General features: G+C 39.6%; 3 protein-coding genes across 3 annotated transcripts; 2 read left to right on the top strand and 1 right to left on the bottom strand.

The window, feature by feature from the left end:
* The first annotated feature begins 391 nt into the window (after window positions 1-391).
* On the top strand, window positions 392-6142 carry znf451 (zinc finger protein 451). Its single transcript, XM_026354082.1, has 13 exons — window positions 392-476; window positions 1532-1589; window positions 1852-1935; window positions 2023-2136; window positions 2644-2755; window positions 2923-3073; window positions 3159-3285; window positions 3374-3533; window positions 3702-3849; window positions 3997-5501; window positions 5573-5644; window positions 5755-5820; window positions 5988-6142. The coding sequence occupies exons 2-13, from the start codon at window positions 1536-1538 to the stop codon at window positions 6026-6028; spliced, it is 2634 nt and encodes an 877-aa protein (XP_026209867.1). The 5' UTR covers window positions 392-476; window positions 1532-1535; the 3' UTR covers window positions 6029-6142.
* A 118-nt stretch (window positions 6143-6260) lies between these two features.
* Window positions 6261-10617, top strand: bag2 (BCL2 associated athanogene 2). Its single transcript, XM_026354083.1, has 3 exons — window positions 6261-7343; window positions 7615-7724; window positions 9458-10617. The coding sequence occupies exons 1-3, from the start codon at window positions 7105-7107 to the stop codon at window positions 9850-9852; spliced, it is 744 nt and encodes a 247-aa protein (XP_026209868.1). The 5' UTR covers window positions 6261-7104; the 3' UTR covers window positions 9853-10617.
* Window positions 10618-10740: 123 nt separating this feature from the next.
* Window positions 10741-18262, bottom strand: rab23 (RAB23, member RAS oncogene family). The gene is made up of 7 exons (XM_026354084.1): window positions 17864-18262; window positions 14703-14932; window positions 14013-14098; window positions 13548-13704; window positions 13346-13428; window positions 13160-13252; window positions 10741-13074 (listed from the first exon to the last, which is right to left on the bottom strand). The coding sequence occupies exons 2-7, from the start codon at window positions 14855-14857 to the stop codon at window positions 12941-12943; spliced, it is 708 nt and encodes a 235-aa protein (XP_026209869.1). The 5' UTR covers window positions 14858-14932; window positions 17864-18262; the 3' UTR covers window positions 10741-12940.
* Window positions 18263-18545: the final 283 nt, after the last annotated feature.

Raw genomic sequence — 18545 nt, 5'->3', positions numbered from 1 at the left:
TTAGCCATATTCATATAGAAGCTGCCATCATGAAGTACAGTTATTGTATTTTATTCCTATATAATAGCGTTAATTAAAGTTTATGTGGTACATAATAGTGTTTGCCTGACCACATTTTAATTTATATTGTGTATAATATTATAATACTACACCTGTAAAATCACTAAACATCCACTAAAATAGTTCAGTCAGAAAATGCCATCGTCACAGAGGAATAATTGACCTAAGCGTACCAACCTTAGTGTCCTACATAATTTCATACCAAAAAATTGTATTTATTAATATTAAAAACTCGTTTATTCTACGTATCCATCTGCCTGCTAACTCCGCCCGTGCGGCAGATGACGCGTAGAAAAGGAGCGCTTCTTACGCATGACGTCGCCGACGACGCTAACGTTAGCTGCGTTTGCTTTGATTTCAGGTGCTGCAGCTAGCTACCACTCTGTCAACAGCGGAATTCATAGGATAAACAATAGGTAATGTGATGCTCAGCTTCATTTATCTGTTGATTTCAACCGTAGGTGATTAACACAAAGGCAAGTCCAACTTTAATGTGTTTACCTTAGTTAAGTTGAGTAAAACCGTTGCACCCGCATTCGCCAGCAAGCTAACGTTAGCTCACCTGTTACTGACCGTCCAGGACTGCTGTCAGAATAAAAGCACCCATCACAACAATATAGTTACAGACAGATAATACAGATACATTCATCAGAATTCAGATCAACTTCGCAACAACAGTTCAGGTTAATGGTCGCTGACGCCGTGTGTGTAACAAAAGTATGAGTTAAAACGTTTCAGTGCCGCTAAACGCTTTGCAACTTTAGTTAGCTAGCTCATCTTAGTGCTGCCCGCCTATAACGTCTTCTTCCCTCATCGGTTCGAGGCAAATGGAGGCAAAGTAGTGCATATATATATATATATATATTGCAAACACACAGGGGTTTAAGATCTTAAGCTTGCAGTTTAGCTTCCACCCATCACCGACCGCACGAAAGTGAGTCGGTTTAGGTAAGTGTGTAAATAGTTATAGACCCATGTGTAACTAACAGCTAGCTTACAGTACGCTGGAGCCAGTCGTGTTTTTATTACTTCACAAAAGCCTGATGCGGACGTGAAGTCCCCAGAGTGGTCGCTGAGTATAAAGACATTTCTACAGTCGTCATGTAGGCAAAGACCTGGGCTGCTAATAATAGAAGAGGGTGGCTAATGTAAGAACTGTACATGGTTAGCCAGCAGACCCTGTCATTTGTTTTCTAACAAAGCTCTTACGTCTGTTTCTCTAAGTAGCTAATTAATTAAAAAAGACTATTTCGCTGTTGTTTACGGTTCTTTAAAAATGTTAACAAGTCATAACCGGTTAGGGATCATGTCCTGATTTGGACTGATCTCGAATAAGCAGGCCTAAAGGCAAAATATTAGACGTATACATTACTGTGAAGGTGCTTGTCTAGTTTATACCTAAACTAGTAAATACCCTGTGCTGAATCAGGACTGCAGCTTCAAACGTTTCATTAGTTTGTTTTTCCTTTAGATCAATGTCTCAATCTCAAGCAGACGGAGATGAGGTGGAAGAAGTGGAGTTTGTATCAGTGAGTCATATGTATATTTCAATCTATTAATACATGGATAGATTAATGTGTGTATATATATATATGTAAGTCTAATTTCTGTCCTTGACATTAATCGGATTAACCGTTTAACTTGATAATCTGACAGACTTGCCATTTGTTATAACTATATTAAATTTCCTTCTTACACAGGTTTAGCAGACTCATTCAAGTGTTAATGTACTACTAACTGTAGGTGTGCACTATGACATTCAATGACTTTGGTGTTCTGTACTTGCTTGAGGAGGGTCCCCTCAGACCAGTACTGGAGTGCATTGATCTGCTGACTGATAGTGATGATGAAGGCTGTTCATTTCTGCCAGGCACAGTAAGTGACCGAGAAGATTACCTTTTTATTAGATGCTGTTAATGTATGTCTGTGTCTGTCTCAGATTGTTTGATGTTTCTGTTGCAGCTTGAAGATAAAATCACGCGACATAAAGCGCATGTCACATCTACACTGGACAGACTGGCACATCAGGTGGCTCAAGAGAAAAAGGAACGAGCAGATAAATGTAGAGCTTTCAAGGTAAGGTTGTTATTTATTTCTTTTTCGTACCATAGAATGAAGTACTATTATTTGTTGCTGTTTATGCTGTAAATCAACTACTACCAAAGGTGTACACATCATGGTCTTGATGCAAATGCTCTAAAATGCTAGAATAGATTAAACAATGGTGCCATATTTTTAGCTACTGTCTAAAAATTGATTCATAGCCTTAGTCCAGTCCGGTCTGTAGCTACCGTGCTGACAACAATCTCATTATCAACTCTATAAACTGCTGTTATTTGTATTATGTCATCTAAAGATGATTAAATGTAGCTTAAAATGCAGAGAAGCATTTTTTTTTTACTGAGTTGTTAGTAAATGGGGTCAGTTAAGGCCGGTTGTAGCAGCAGCAGCAGCAGCAGCGCCACACAGTGGTCAGAATGGGATGTTGTCTGTGTCCACTGACATATAGAAGTCTATTATATTTATGTTTAAAAAAGGATGGCAGGAAACATTCTGTTATCATTTTCTTTATCTCTCTTTCAGGAGAAGCAAATCTTACAAAAAGCTCATGGGCAGCAGGAGTTGGCTTTTAGTTCTACAAACGCAATAAACCAGGAAGCAAAGCGCTGTGTGGACATGTGGCTAAAGATGCCAGGTGTGATCAGAAATCTGTGACATTATTACTCGCATATTTTTTTCAAATTGATTTGAGTGGATTCAGTACAAAAGCTTTATACTTTTGTGCTGTTATAGTAACCCACCCAGTTTTCAGTCAAGTGAGTCTATGAACCTGATTATACTGTATACTTTCTGTTTACTTAGGTCTTCAACCAGGAGTGATCAGTGCTGGTTCTGGGAGAAGGCATAGATCTGCTTCTTTCCCTAGAAACAGTTGCACTAGACACACCTGTCCCGTGATCAACTGTGGCAGAGTTTACGATAATGCATCTCTACTTGATGGGCACTTAAAAAGGTAGTTTTAATTGTCTGTATGATGCTTTGGACCATTTTCTTGAGGATACATTGGCATATTTTGAATCAACATATTTGGTGTGCAGGTTTGATCACTCTCCTTGTGATCCAACCATCAATCTTAGAGGGAGTCCATCTGAGCTCTTTGGCTGTGTTGCCTGTGGTCAACATTTTCAGACCAAAGAAGCATGGCGAAAACATCTTGAGACTAAGGTTTACACGCCTTTTGCCTTTCTGTGAATGTTTTGAAATTTCAAAATTAAATAAAAATTATTTAGAACCACTGTGTTTGGATCATTAGGTGTCCTCTTCTACTGCTGATGGCCACAGCGTCACTCAAACCTATCAGCGGATTGTGTGTTTTGCCTGTCCCGCCTGCTACCTCCTTTTCAACCTCCGAGATGAGTGTCTTCAACATATGTCAGCCAAAAATCACTTTACAGAGTCCCTCCCCATGAATGGTAAGGTTTATTTATGAGAATGACGATTTAATATGATTGTTGTCGTCATTGATAGATGTGTGTTCTTCTTATAAAATAAAGTTTGTTTATATGTGATTTATATAAATGACATTATTAATGCCCAAATAAATTGTAAATAAAAGTGCTTAAGCCTTTCTCTTGTTAAAGGGCCCATAGGAAGAACACTGCCAATTCCTGTCCCACAATATGTTAAGAATCGACTCATCACATTGTGCAAGGAGGCAACGTTCAATGTCCAATGCTCTTTATGTCATAAAGTACTAGCCTCACATCAGGCAGCTCAAGCTCACTTTAAGTAAGTTTTGTTTCTATTATTCTAACATGCATATATTATATTGAACAGTGTCACATTCCCATGTAGCAGAGCCTCATTTTTTCTGTACATTTACATTGATTCTGTTGAAATAATTCTTCTGGGTTTTTCCGTGTGTTTCTGCTTTAGTGTTCACTGCAGACAGGGCTGCGCTGTGGCCAAAGCTGATAAAACGATAGTGCAGGTAGTGAAACGGCTCCAAGTGCGAGGGCAGTGCTCCCTCTGCTGCAAAATCTTCCTCAGCCAAGCTGAAATTGAGAAACACAAAGAATCAACCCAGCATGATGTGGAGGTCAATGAAACAATGGGGAAAGCTCTTCTGCAGCACTGCAGGTTTAGTGAAATTCAAGACACCCAAGGGGCCAAAGAAATGCAGGAGAAAGGACAGACCTTTGGCTTCGCAACACCTTTTCAAAAAAGAACCAAGAAGAGGAGTGATTGTGAAGACTTTCCAGCTAAAAGAAAAAGATTAAGCCTGAACATAAACGGTAGAACTAGCGGCCCCTCAGCAACAGCATGGTACTGCGAGTGTGGCCTGCAGTTTTCCGAGGAGGCTACAGCCAGTAACCACCTCTTAGCTGTGAACCAGATTTTCCACCAGTGTGGCGTGTGTGGAAAACACATGGGAGAGTCTTCCATTACCCGCCTGCATATGAGTCGCTTTCATGGGGGAGCTCATCTCTCCAATTTCCTTTTCTACTGCCGCAAATGCAAAGTTGAAATGCCTAGATATGAAGACATCTTGCTGCATGTATCAGAAGTGCACAGTGGACACACCTTCTTCACTGAGCAAGAAGTGCCTGAAGAGCTTGTCACAATCACTGATGCTAAGCCGTGCACCAGCAGCAAAGTTGTGGCGCATTCGTCGTCCACAGTCCAGCAGAACTCAGGAGAGCCGTCTACATCAAAAACGGAGCAGACTTGGATGTGCAGGATGTGCGAGGACATCTTTGACTCTGAGGGGGCTGTCCACAAACACTGCAAGGATGTGAGCAGTCACAGCTTTCAGAGATACATCTGTGGACACTGCCCTCAGAAGTTCTTCAAAGAGTCCACCGTGCGGAGACACTGTATGAATGAGCACAACGGGCAGATAAAGAGCTCCCACTTCTGCGGCCTCTGCGAGAGCATGCAGTTTGAATCTGAAGGCGAGTTCCTGGAGCATTACAAGAGTCTTCACAGTAAGGACTACTACTGCATGGATGATGTTGTTGAAGTTGTTCCGCCTGTTGATGCTGCCAGCAACAGTCAGCTCACCTGCCCATGCATGGGTTCAGAAAAGACCAAAGAGGAAATGAAAGCTATATATACACAATGCATGAGGAATCTGGCAACTGAAGAAAAATGTCAGTACTTGTGTGCTCCATGTAGCGTGTCTGTGCCTTCATATGCACAGATAAAGACTCACGTCCACACAAAACACGCTGCCATGAACCTGGACAAGACCTTCAGCGTAGAATGCAAAGTGTGCCAGGAAAGTTTTATGGATGTTCCAAGTTTCCATAAACACTATCACTCCCATCACTGTACACTGGAGCCATGCAATAACTCCAGGACCTGCACGAAAGACAAAGAAGCAGAACCCACCACTGAAAAAATACTCAATGCTGTGGAGATCAAACCAGGCATCCATGGTAAATCAAATAAATTCATTTGCCGACATGCAAAATATGCAAACAACACATAATTCTGTTTTCATTTGCAGAGGTTGAAGACGAAATGCTGGCCAAGGTTTTGAACGTGGATCAGTCCAACCGAGAGGGTGAAGCAGATGAAAGTAGGCAATAAACGTGTAGAAAAAAGAAATAACCCCCGAGAATAAGAAAGTTGAAAGTTATGAAACTCCTGAATGAATCAGGTGCTTACTCTTTATTTATGCTGTTACAGATGATTCCGATGAAGAGATGAAGCACGTGCTGTCTTTGAGTGCAGAGGAAGCAAAAGAATCAGCAGGTACGGCATAAATTGTATTATGGGATAGATCCAAAGCAATACAATTTAAATGGGAGGTCTCACAATCAGGAACACATGATTTCCTGGCTGCTGTCACAATGCTGATGCAGTTTGTTTAACACTTATATTTTTCTTTTTTTTTTTTTTTTTTTTTTTTTTTATTTCAGAGTTGGAAGAAGCTCTTAAAAGAAGTCTTCTGGAATTCTAAGAACTGTGCTAGTGTGTGTGAGAAACTATTCAAACATTATACTGAAATCTTTTGTATAAGGTAATTGTGTTCAGAATATATAAATAAATGTTAACTGTTATCTCCTTTTTTTTCTATGAGATTGGTACGGTTTAGAATTCGTCTCTCCCAGTTCATGCTCTGGTTGCCAGATTCCACGTTTTGGAAAAGTTGGCTTCTCGCTGTTGATTTGTGCACAGTCCACTGTTGCAAAGACTCAACACTTAAGTGTGTCGACACTTGAGCTATACATGGTAACGATGACACTGCAAGATGCCCCAGCTGAGCTTGTGACCACAGCGTTTAGTGTGTCTCCAATTTCCTGCTGTTTTCATTGGCGACTTGAAGTCCAGTGTCCAGTGTCCTGTAGTGATTTCAAGTTCCAGGTTTATGTGTTATGATATTAATCTAAAATGAAAATAACACTTTCAGCTCAGCTGTCGGCTCCACTCAAAAAGGCAGAATAGTTTTCTACTACATAAACATAATGGAACATAATGTGGAGAAGATGGTGCACGGTACACTGGAGTCACATCCTAATACCCATCTGGATGAATAGAAACTTGTACAACCAGGGGTTTGTTTTGTGCTTGTTCCAAATCACTCTTGTGCGCTGGCTTGAACACAAACACTTTCCCAGCGGAGGCCCTGCAAGCTGCGATTCTGGCACCAGCTTCTGTGGCTTCTCTTAATTTGCTCATATTCAAAAACAGGGAGGACTGACGCATTTCTTTTCAAAGCAGATTCACATTGCAAATTGCTTTTACACCATCTGTGCACACACATCTATGTTATGTTGCTTCCTTTATATTGTTTATATGAACTGTATCTTATTATTGTGTTGATTTGGTTTGATTCTTTTAATTTAAATAATTGAATTAGATTATAGCTCCACCTTAGTTAAAAGAAGAGTGCGATAAATCTGAAATGTTTCTTGGGACCTGCTGGAGCTCCTTGAGGTTCTCTAGGGGGTCCTCGGACCTCATCTTAGAAGCCGCAGCTCTGGGCTCCTCGGGAAGCTTCTGTGAGGAGTGAGGGAGGGAGGGAAGCGACGGCCCATGTTAGGAAATGTTCTCCCAGGGGCGCCGCTGAAGCTCCACTCAGCTGCACACACCGCTGTGGATCGGACGCAGGACTCGAGTCTCCGGCACGGATCGACAAAACCTCTCACCATCATGGCGCAAGCGAAAATCCAGGCGAAGATGAACGAGGCTCCGCACGGCAAGTTCAGCAGGACGCTGTCCATGGCGGACCGCTCCGGACGCCTCCTGGAAAGTTTGGATCAGCTGGAAATAAGGTAGAGCCACAGGCCTGGGGACCATGTGCGTAATGTTCAGCGCACTTGGTGTCCGTGTTTTGTAACAGCGGTGAACCTGGCTCTTGGTTTTATTACTGGGGTCCTAAGATGAATCAAATACAGCAGATCACTTCTTGAAAAGTCAAAACGTAATACAACATGTGATTCATCGCTTTATCATAACATTGGCTGAGAAATGGTGTGTGTGTGTGTGTGTGTGTGTGGTTTTGAATGGATGTGAGGGGTCACGACTTGTTTCTGTGTGCGTCAGGGTGGAGGCTTTACGCGAAGCAGCATCGGCCATGGAGCAGGAAAGGGAGTGCATCCTGGAAATGATTCAATCCATACAGAACAGTCAAGAAATCCGTAACATCTGTCCCGGTGAGGAGCTGAACAGGAAGGGAAAACATACACAACACATAGAAGTGGAAAAAGTGTGCGAACCTTTTAGAATTTCATGGTTTTCTGCATTAGTTTGTCATCAAATGTGAACTGATCTCTATCTAAGTCAAGAGTAATACACAACAAAAGACCACAACCATAAAACCCATAGTGCCACTGTGAAAAAGTAAGTTAAAAGTTGGAATAATGACTTCCAAAAAGATAATTGGAGTCAGGTATTAGAATACGTAGAAGAAAATAATTTGAGGGTGTGGACGAGAGCTACTAAAAACCACTCAGACCTTTTGAGTTTGCTGTGCACAAGAAGAATACGCTTATGTGAGCCATGTCTCATCAAAAGAAGCTTTCAGAGGATCTACAATTAAGAATAGTTGATTTACATAAAGCTGGGAAGGGTTAGAAAGTGATGTCAAAGACTTTAGAAATTCACCAGTGTACAGTTAGACAAACAAACTATAAATGGAGACACTTTGATACTGTGGCCACTCTACCAAGGAGTGGGCGACCAGTCAAAATGACCCCAAGAGCACAACAAACACTCATCAAGGAGGTAAAGAAACAGCCAAAGATTTGAAGGCATCATTGGAACTGACTAACATCTGTGTTCATTCAGTAGGTGAAACATTGAAAAAGCAGAGTGTCTGTTATTAATTCCAAGGCTTCACATACTTTTTCCACTAGCACTATGATCTTTTTATGGTTGTTCTTAATAAAGACATGATTACTAATGGCACATTATATTTGTTAATACTCTTGACTCAGGTGAAGATCAGATCACATTTTATCACACATTAACGCAGAAAACTATGACATTCCAAAGGGTTCACATACTTTTTCTTGCCACTGTGTAGACCCATAGTCACTGTGCCTTTAAAGACATTCTGTTTTTCTCTGTAACATTTGGATCCAATGAGGTTATGTTTTGGATTTGGGTGGTGGTGTTCAAGAATCACCATGGGGATTTACAAAGTAACAGGCTAACACGTGATGTCTTTTTGCACCCCACCCAAAGGTTGTTTCTTTCTACAACCTGGATTTGATTTTGTTGCTTATACACAAAGGGCGTCTACATTCAATTACCACGTAGCGTGTATTAATGATCCTGCAGGTTATACACATGGGGTTGGAAATTACATGAGCACCTTGTACCTGTACTGTAACATATACTACATATAATGAATACCCTTATGATTTCTACAATGTGCTGTACTGTGTATTAAAATAGTGCCTCCTGAAGTGTTATTGTATTTGTTTCCAGCAATATATTGTAGGGCGTCTGCTCTGTAATTTCCACCTGCTGGAACAGAAACTACAATATACAGTAACACTAAAGTCTCCAAACCACTAACTGTTCATAACTGAATAAACACCTTTCTGATACTGGAAAAAATTCCAGTTGGGTTACATAACATGCATTGCATTACAATGTTTGTGTTGGATCCCTCATGCATTAGTAGAATGAAATTCATCAGAGCTGTATGTCTGTGGACAGTGGGAGGTGAGTTAGGTACTAACATGGTGAATGTAGAAACTACTCTAATAAGGATATGTGCCAGGATTTGAAACCAGATCTTTTATGCTATGAGGCAATACTTAGACAGGTTTAAACTTATTTCTCAGAGCAGTTTGCATAGGTGTTTCTGTTATTCTCTTCACCCCAGTGTCATGTTTCTTTAAAGACGGCGCTGATTTCCTTGCTTTGCATCTTCTAGGTGAGAGGGAAGAGTTAAACTTGACTGCAAACCGTCTAATGGGCCGGACACTGTCTGTGGAGATCTCTGTTGGTACGATCAGGAACTCTCAGCAGGAAGAGGCTCTGCGCAAGGCCACATCCATAATAGATGAAATAGTGAAAAAGTTACTGGATGATATGGATGGTTCCCGAAACCAGCTGATGGCCCTGCATGCCGCCTGCGTGACTGAGGCACCGCCCGTCCCCATCAATCAGAAGTTCCAGGTGATCGTCATCAGCTGTGCTCTGGAGGACCAGAAGAATATCAAGCGGAGGCTGGAGACGCTGTTGAGGAACATAGAAAATGCTGAAAAAAACATCAAGATTATGGATCATCAAAAGCTAGAGGAACCTAAAGCGAACGGCAGCCAATGAGACCTGTCACCAAAACGTAAAATGTGCCTTCGATGTCACTAACCTCGCCAAGAACGGTTGTAATCCTGCACTAACTGAAGAAGGGACGTGTGGGAGGAAATTGATGCAATGCTGTAATGTTGGGCCAAAAATGCAGTCAGGCATAACAGACACGTTCATACCTGCTGAAGGGATATTGGTGTTTTCTGACCATGATTCATTTTTACCTTCGAAGTTTGAAATTTATGTTGATCAGTTTAATATGGATTGTTTATTGGCTACGCTCAGTACACGACGTGTGTTCACATATGCACTATGAGGTTTGTTCAGTTTGTTAAATGTCTGTAAAACCCAGTGCTCATGATCTTAATGAAGTGACTGTGATGTGTCAGTAGATGGTCAACCAAGTGTTAGGTAGTACAGCAGTGTATAGAAAAAAAAATGCTTGTTTACTAGGTTGAAGTTACTGCGGCTGGGAAAATGACTTATTAAACATCTGGACTCAACATCAGCACTGAATTAGAAAATACAACAAAGAATATGCATGAAATTGATTTATCCAGTATCACAACCCGTGAATCTAATTTCAAAGCATGTTTTCCTGTCTCCCTTTTTTTTACTGTAAATGAGGCACTTGTTAAGGATTGTGGCTGTGCGCACACTACCTCTTTATGTGAAGGAAGCACAAATCACGTTAGTTGATTTTGAAACAGTTCCTATTTTCACAAAATTCACATTGTGTTAAAAAAACAAAAGGTAAATAAAAGCATTTGTCTGATACATTTATGTGAAGGTGAACACCATCTTGCCTCTGTTTGTGTGGTTTGCTCTGTCCAACAGCACCTCAGCAAAGTTCTGGTTAAACAACTACTGGCCAGAGTATTGTCGTTGGAAATTACACACCAGCTGCCCAAGAAAAAAAAAGTAAAGTTTTATTTATGTCAGGTTACCACCAACCTTCACCAGGTTCAGAGTTTTATGGTACCTTTAATAACTGTTAAAAAACCCAACAATGCATGTTGTTTTTGTCAGAGTGTAAGCATACATGAGTTTGTTTGACTACACGTGAGGTTTATGAAAATATTATTACAGACTGTTACGACACCTGAGTGACAGCACATAAGTAGGGTTAGTTTGTGTGGTTCTTTCAGTTCATATTCCATCTTCATGATAAAGTGCACTAAATCCATTCAGTCATGAAGCAAAAAGGCAAAGTAAACACAATGTTACAAACAGGAGAGAGCTTGAGAACTAATTATATACTGATTTGCTGTACATGAATGTTAACAAGGCATTTTGGCTTTGCAAACATGGCTGAACATTCAATTATGTGGAAAAAAGGCTTGCATGCATTATAGTCATGTCACATCTTTTTATATATATATATATATATATATATATAATATATGTGTGTGTGTGTGTGTGTGTAAAAAAAAAAAAGAAAGAAAGAAAGAATCGGTAAATACAGTACAACCACACTGTGAAACTTGAAATGAGAACATCTGTTGGATTTTCCTCTGGAATAAAACTAATCAAAAATATGAGATCAGTTACAAAATGTTTTAAAACACAAAAACATGCATATACATGTATTTCCCACTGTCCTCTGTACTCTAATCTCACATAAAACACTTTTAATTGCTAATAAGGAAATGTTCATTTCAGACTTCAGAAGAATCAATATAAGGCTTTCCACATCAAAACATATTTCTTTGTGCTTGGAAATCTGTGTCATTCAGATAATTACTTTTGACAAGAAAAAAAAAAGGCTTTATGTGGACAAGGTAATAGCATGTAGTTCACAGTAACAGCTAGCTACACTGAGGACCGAGCAATGTTTTTGGGGATCTCAGTGTTGTAGTGATAAGAAACTAAATTGTCTTGCATATTTAGACACACGAGGACTTCAAGAGCAGCATTTTGTAACACCATCAGTGCAAGACTTTACGTTCTGCTCAAGACATTATACCACGGGGAAAGAGTCTGCTTAGCACTGAGCATCTAGTCTGTTCAGTTCGTATTCTTACCCCTTCACCAGAATTCACAAAAGAGTAATAATTGATAAAATACAGAAACCAAGCCGAAACAAAAGAAAAGCAAATAATCCTGTACCATTTTAGTGTTTTAAATGTTAGAAACTGTTTTAGTGAAATAGAAGAAAAAGGTACTGAAACGTATGTACTGTGATGTTAACTGAGTTAGTCAAAGCCGTACCAGAGATAAAGAAAAAGCACAGTTAAATATAAAGTGTGTAAATGTTAACAACTACAATCAAAAAGATAACTGAGTAACATATCTGTGTATGATGTGAGGCTTTGTAAGAGAATTTAGAATTTGGTTGACAAATCAAATTAAATGAAGTACAGGTTGACGTATAGAGAAGGATTTTGTGTCAATAGTTAACTGATATTTGGTTCACACAGGAGAATCACTGCAGTGGTAACATGTAACTACAGCTCAGGAAGAGGACATTTGGCACAAAGTCAACACTTCAGTGAAAATATCAATCAACACTGTTGTGATTTGTACAAAAATACATATAGTGACTTGACAGTGTTTGTTCATAGCAAACAGTATAGTTTGAACCATATTCTGTTAACAGTTAGAAAAATATGGTACAAAATAATCTGTATCTTCTACAATACATGCCAACATATTGCACAGTTAAAATGTCAAACACAGACATGGGTGAAATGCTTACACAGAGTGCAAGTGCAACCTCTGCTGTTACATATTGTGACGAGAGAACTGCACGTCAAGTGGTTTTTAAAAGAAACCAGCACTCACAGACATAACTTGTTTAGGGGGGCATCATCAAACTAATGACACAACTGCAGCTGCTGCTGGTACTTGCAGAGACCACAAGGCAGACCCAAGAGTGTACAAATGTTGACCGATTTTGTGTGCAGATCAGTGATGGAAATCCAAGGCTGAGTCAAAGTAAATTCAACCATTGATGTAGAGATACAGATTCAAATGTTTTAAAGTAGTACAGAGTATTCTCAGTCTCTGTGGGCTTTGGTCTCTAAATGTGGCTACCTTCATAAAATATATTAATGATCAATCTAGTTTTAGAAACAAATCAGTCACTAAAATTAAATGATTCTATCTAGAGTAGGCTGCAGCCTCCAAAAGGATTTTTACTCTTCTTGGTCCTTTGTTTGTTAGGTCGTAGAGTGATGACTTCTCTGCCGTTGCTGGAGCTCTGGTTGCAGACATTACTACTTGTGGTATTAAAAACACCTTAGAAAAATAAAATATGAGAGTAATGTCAATCTACTATAGAGAAAATGTAACATAATAAGTGATGTGAAGAAAGATTGTTTACCTATTTTATTGCTTGTTGTGTGGACTACCTCCGTCTCCTCTGCTGTTTGCTGTTTGAGTCGCTGAAGGTACTTCTCAGCTAAATATTTAAACACTAAGAGACAGAAGAGAGAGCAAGCAATGTTACAACAGCATCATTCAAAATGAGACTGTTTAATTTACATTAGACTTTCCACCACTTTCTCACCTTCGTTGACATTAAGGTCCTCTTTTACTGAAGCTCGGTAAAATCTCAGCTTAAGCCGTTTAGCCAATGATTCTGCCTCCTCGCTGCAAGTAAAGAAAACACATTTTTTAAATTCACAATAAATTATACTGCTGTAATTACAGTAATTATTGTGCAATTACAAACTGTCAGAAAAATGTGCTGTTCTAGAAAATAAACTTACTTTTTTATAACGGTCTCTTCTAAGAGGTCAATTTTGTTCTGCACTAGAACTGTGGGAATATCTCCAACCTCTGCCTCCACCTTCTCCCTCCAGCTGTCAATAGCCTGAAACGATTCTCTATCTGTGGTTGAGAAGACTAGCACACATGCTTGGGCGCCTGGAATGCAAAGCAACACACCAAAAGTTCAGGTTTAAGCAGTTTAAAATAAAAAGTAAATATAAATATTAGACATAATTCACCCTCATATGTGTAAAAACGCTGTGTCAAATTCACAACAACCCAAGTGGACATTAACATTTTAAAGATGTTCGCAGTGCTGTGTGTGCTAAAGAATGTGCTTTGATTGAATGCTGCGCTGCAGTAAACTGTGAAGTCTGTGACAAATAAAGACTTGACCTCAGCGGTCAGGGGGGTCAGTGACCCATAGCAGCAGTGCTATATCTGTCACGGTGGCAGGGTCTTACCACGGTAGTAGGCCTTTGTGATAGCATCAAACTCCTCCTGCCCAGCAGTGTCCCACAGCATAAGTCGAACCTCTTCATCATTTACACTACAACAATGAGGAGATAATGAGATAACATTATGCAATAATAGCACAGAATAACAGCATTAGTGTAACAACAGCCTACACAGCACAGTGTGTAGTAGTTTATATCTGGAATATTCATAGATGTATGTCAAACCTGCATTAGAAAGACCTGTTTCTTACAGTTTTCTAATTAAAAACAAATTCTAATAAAATAATGTTTTTACTGACAATTCACAACAAAGTCTTAAATTTTTCTTGTGGTTTTGGTGAATAATGTATAAATGTATTAAACCAACAGAAATTGTCTTGATCAGTCATAAAATATAATTAACAACAGTTCATGTGCTGATTATGGGATCCTCCCAAAAAAGGCTGTTCAGTGGCAACTGGGCTTGATTTACGTTAATCAAGCCTAATGAAGCCTTCATCAGTTCTAAAGAAGCCTTGTGGATAAAAAGTGGACTCAGTTATTGCTTATTATCAACATTATTATACACAAAGACAAACAAACAGTGACTAAACTGTGGTTCTTCCTCCATCAGAGCATGGCAGTAACTATAAATGTATTTTAGTGTATAACTAACAGCAGAACAAAAGTCTACAGTATGCAAGACGAGTTGCTTACAGTATCTGCCTTTCCAGAAAGTCCACTCCAATGGTCTTTTTGTAGTCCTTAGTGAAGATGCCTTTGCAGTAACGCTGGATCATACTTGATTTGCCAACAGCTCCATTGCCGACCACGACCACCTTGATGGCCACTTCCATGTCCTCCTCCAACATGGTGCTGACGTCCAGTTTTCTCAGTTTCACTCCACCTGGGTAGTTTCAGGTATCCGACACAAAAACATATACCACCTGAAATTGTAAAATAAACAAACCATTAATGTGACACATTTTTAGATACCAGAAAAAACTGAAGATTTCTTACATCCAGCAGAAATCTGATCTGGTTTACTGTAAATGCAAATGTACTTCTACCAAATCAACTCTGTTACTGCATTATGCTTCATGAGTTCATTTACTGTGCCAATATTGGTAAAGTTTTGTTTAGAATCAACTTTCTGACCTTTTCTAGAAGAAAAAAAAAAACACTTTTTGCCAGTTTGTAACTCACAACAAAACTGAACACAAAACAATGACAATTACACAGAGCCATAATGAAATTATTAGTTAATACTAATAAAAACTCCAGAAGTATATAATTATATAATTTCAATGTCATAAATGCCTTTAAATAAACAATGGCTGTATTTATTCTTAAATGATTTTGTTTACTCAAATTGAACTAGCTGTTGTAGAATTTTCAGGTAAATCATTTGGAGTGACTGTGCAGTGTGTTTATTCTTCCATTATCACTGAGAGCAGCAGACTCCACGCAGCAAATGGGTCTTCAAGAGCTCTGTGTGTGTAGCTGCTGAGTGCAATGCTAAACAACATACTGTGGAAAAGCTGTTCCCAGTGGACACTGGCAACCTACTGTGTGACTATGGTGGCCAACAGACTGTCTGCATTTGAGTCACAATATATCTAGCTCACAACAATACAAAAACAGAGTCTGCTGAAAATAATACTACACAAACATTATATGTTTTCATGTTTTTATTGAACATGTAAACATTCACAGTACAGGGTGGAAAAAGTATCTGAACCTTTGGACTTAATAACTGGTTGACCCTTCTTTGGCAGCAATAACTCAACCAAACGTTTCCTGTAGCTGCAGATCAGACCTGCACAACAAGCTGGAGTAATTTTGGACCACTCCTCTTCACAAAACTGTTTCAGTGTAGCTATATTCTTGGGATGTCTGGTGTGAATGGCTTTCTTAAGGTCATGCCACAGCATTAAAATCTGTTGAGGTCAAGACTCTGACTGGGCCACTTCAGAAGGTGTATTTTGTTTTGTTGAAGCTATTCTTTTATTGAATCACCTTTTTGCTTTGGATCATTGTCCTGTTGCATCACCCATCCTCTGTGGAGCTTCAGTTCGCGGACAGATGGTCTTACGTTTTCCTGCGAAATGTCTTGATAAACTCTGGAATTCATTTTTCCATCAATGTCAAAAATTCCGTCCAGGCCCTGAGGCCCCAAACCATGATGCTCCCTCCGCCATGTTTTACAGTGGGGATGAGGTTTTGATGTTGGTGTGCTGTGCCTTTTTTTTTCTCCACACATAGTGTTGTGTGTTTTTTCCAAACAACTCAATTTCGGTTTCATCTGTGGAACATCCAGGTGCTCTTTTGCAAACTTCAAACGTGCTGCAATATTTGTTTTGGACAGAAATGGCTTCCTCCGTTGTGTCCTCCCATGTACTCCATTCTTGTTTAATGTTTTCCTTATTGTAGATGTGTCAACAAAAATGTTAGCATGTGCCAGAGATTTCTGTAAGTCTTTAGCTGACACTCTAGGATTCTTCTTTACCTCATTCAGCATTCTGCGCTGTGCTCTTGCAATCATCTTTACAGGACGACCACGCCTAGGGAGAGTAGCAACAGTGCTGAACTTTCTCCATTAGTTGACAGTCTGTCTTACCGTGGACACATGAACATCAAGGCTTTTGGAGATACTTTTGTAACCCTTTCCAGCTTCATGCAAGTCAACAATTCTTGATCGTAGGTCTTCATTTTATGACCAATTCATGCAAAACTCCACGTAATCCCAAAGGGTGCCCATACTTTTTCTTGCCACTGTTTACAGTATGTGTGTGTTTGATGTAAGGGTTTATATAAAATGTTTTGTTTTTTTTTTAGATCTCATCTTATCTGTTATCTGTTGAGTTGTGATTAAGGATTCCTTTCTTCCTTTGAACTTGTCAACTAATGAGCCAAGTGACACATTTACAGTTCTCTTATATTTGACAGTAATCATTTCTGAAGTCTAGATGTTGCTCCTGTTGTAGTTCTGTTGTGACAGAACATAATTTGCATTTGGAGAACACCTGACCACTCGTCTTCAAGCCTCCACTAACAAACAATTATGTTGTTACTATCAATAATTAGGTTTAGCAGTTAGCAATGAATAATCATAGTCTATTCATGTAATCATGTTTTAAAACTGATACTATCATTGTCATTTCCACCCCATATAAAGCATTTGAAACATTTGCTTTGCATTCTTGTATTTATCAAAATATTAGGTTAAAATAAGCAGTAAAAAGTGCACAAAAGTTTCAAAGAGCAGCTTGAAAACTTGTTATATTTCAAATGTTCTGCACAATGTGTCCAGCTAAGACTGGCAGCACCAGTCTGAACAACAATTTGAATCCATCCATACTACACATATCTTTAAAGACATACAGTAGCAAAGAATTTGAAGATAGCCCTGTGTGTGTTAACATGGTAGCAGGGTTTCCCGTGCAATACTACGTGCTTTTTAATGAATAATGGTAAGTAAAGTAGAAGATGGTACACCTCCCCTACTAGACAGTGAGTCATCTTCATGGACAGACTGTTTCAGTACCCAGGCCTCCAGGCGTGCATCGTTAAAACTATAATTTTAGAGCACAGGGAGAACAAAATATAATGCCACGAGTTGTAACTTCTCCTTTCTGTTGATGGTTACCGTTGTTGTAACTTCGGTAACGTATTATGTCCAAGCTCTGTGTGGGCATTAGGTTTCCATACTGCTCTATTAACACACGCCAGACTCTCTTGCCTTGGCCAAGATATGACCTGTTGAACAGCAGCTGGGCTGGAGGGTCTTCAAGTACCGAGCAGCTGCTGATGTGTTCCAGCAAAGCTTGATGAAGCAACTGAAATAACGAAAAACTAGCAGAGTGAGAATTCCTTACCTGTAAAATGATGTTACAACTCAGCCAGTGTCCGCCAACATCACATTAGCTGATTTGTCAGATAACCCCAAATCACATATCTACAATGTCCCTCTGCTGTTAGACAGGAGGAGACGCTAGTGGCTCTGGTGCTAAGGCTGCTAAGCTAACGTTAGCCACTTTTCCCACAGCAAAGAACCCAATGCTCCACCCAATAATGATATCTCGCTATTGACTGCACAGACGCACTCCGCCCCGCTTCAAAAGAACAAATAAAGTTTAATTAAGGTCGACAACTGAGTGTCCTTCTTTAAGATAAAAAGGCATTCGTATCTATCGGCGAGTCTGCGTTTCATCTAACGTTGCGCATGAGAGAAGCTAAACGAAGCAGGCAACGGGCTAGCTCGCTATCGTCTGTTGCTAAGCAGCAAAGCCAAAGAGTGCACGACGCAAGAGAGTTAACAGGAAGCACACGTCTGGACCTAGGACTCCTGGGAACGTTTGTAGTTCTAAGGTCACGACTGTCAATGTTGAAGTCCTTGTCATGTCATTATATCTACAATGACTTCTTCCCGATATTAATATTTTCTCTACAACTATTATACATGTTATTTGTGTGTACCTATGAATATTCATGATTGGGGTCCTGCGAAGCAATACAAACTGAAATACCAAAAAAAGTACCTCAAGATTGTAGCTAAGA

Source organism: Anabas testudineus, chromosome 15 (assembly GCF_900324465.2).
Source record: "Anabas testudineus chromosome 15, fAnaTes1.2, whole genome shotgun sequence".
Lineage (NCBI taxonomy): Eukaryota > Metazoa > Chordata > Actinopteri > Anabantiformes > Anabantidae > Anabas > Anabas testudineus.
Note: the sequence above shows the minus strand (reverse complement) of the source record. Positions and strands in the feature narration are given on the sequence as shown.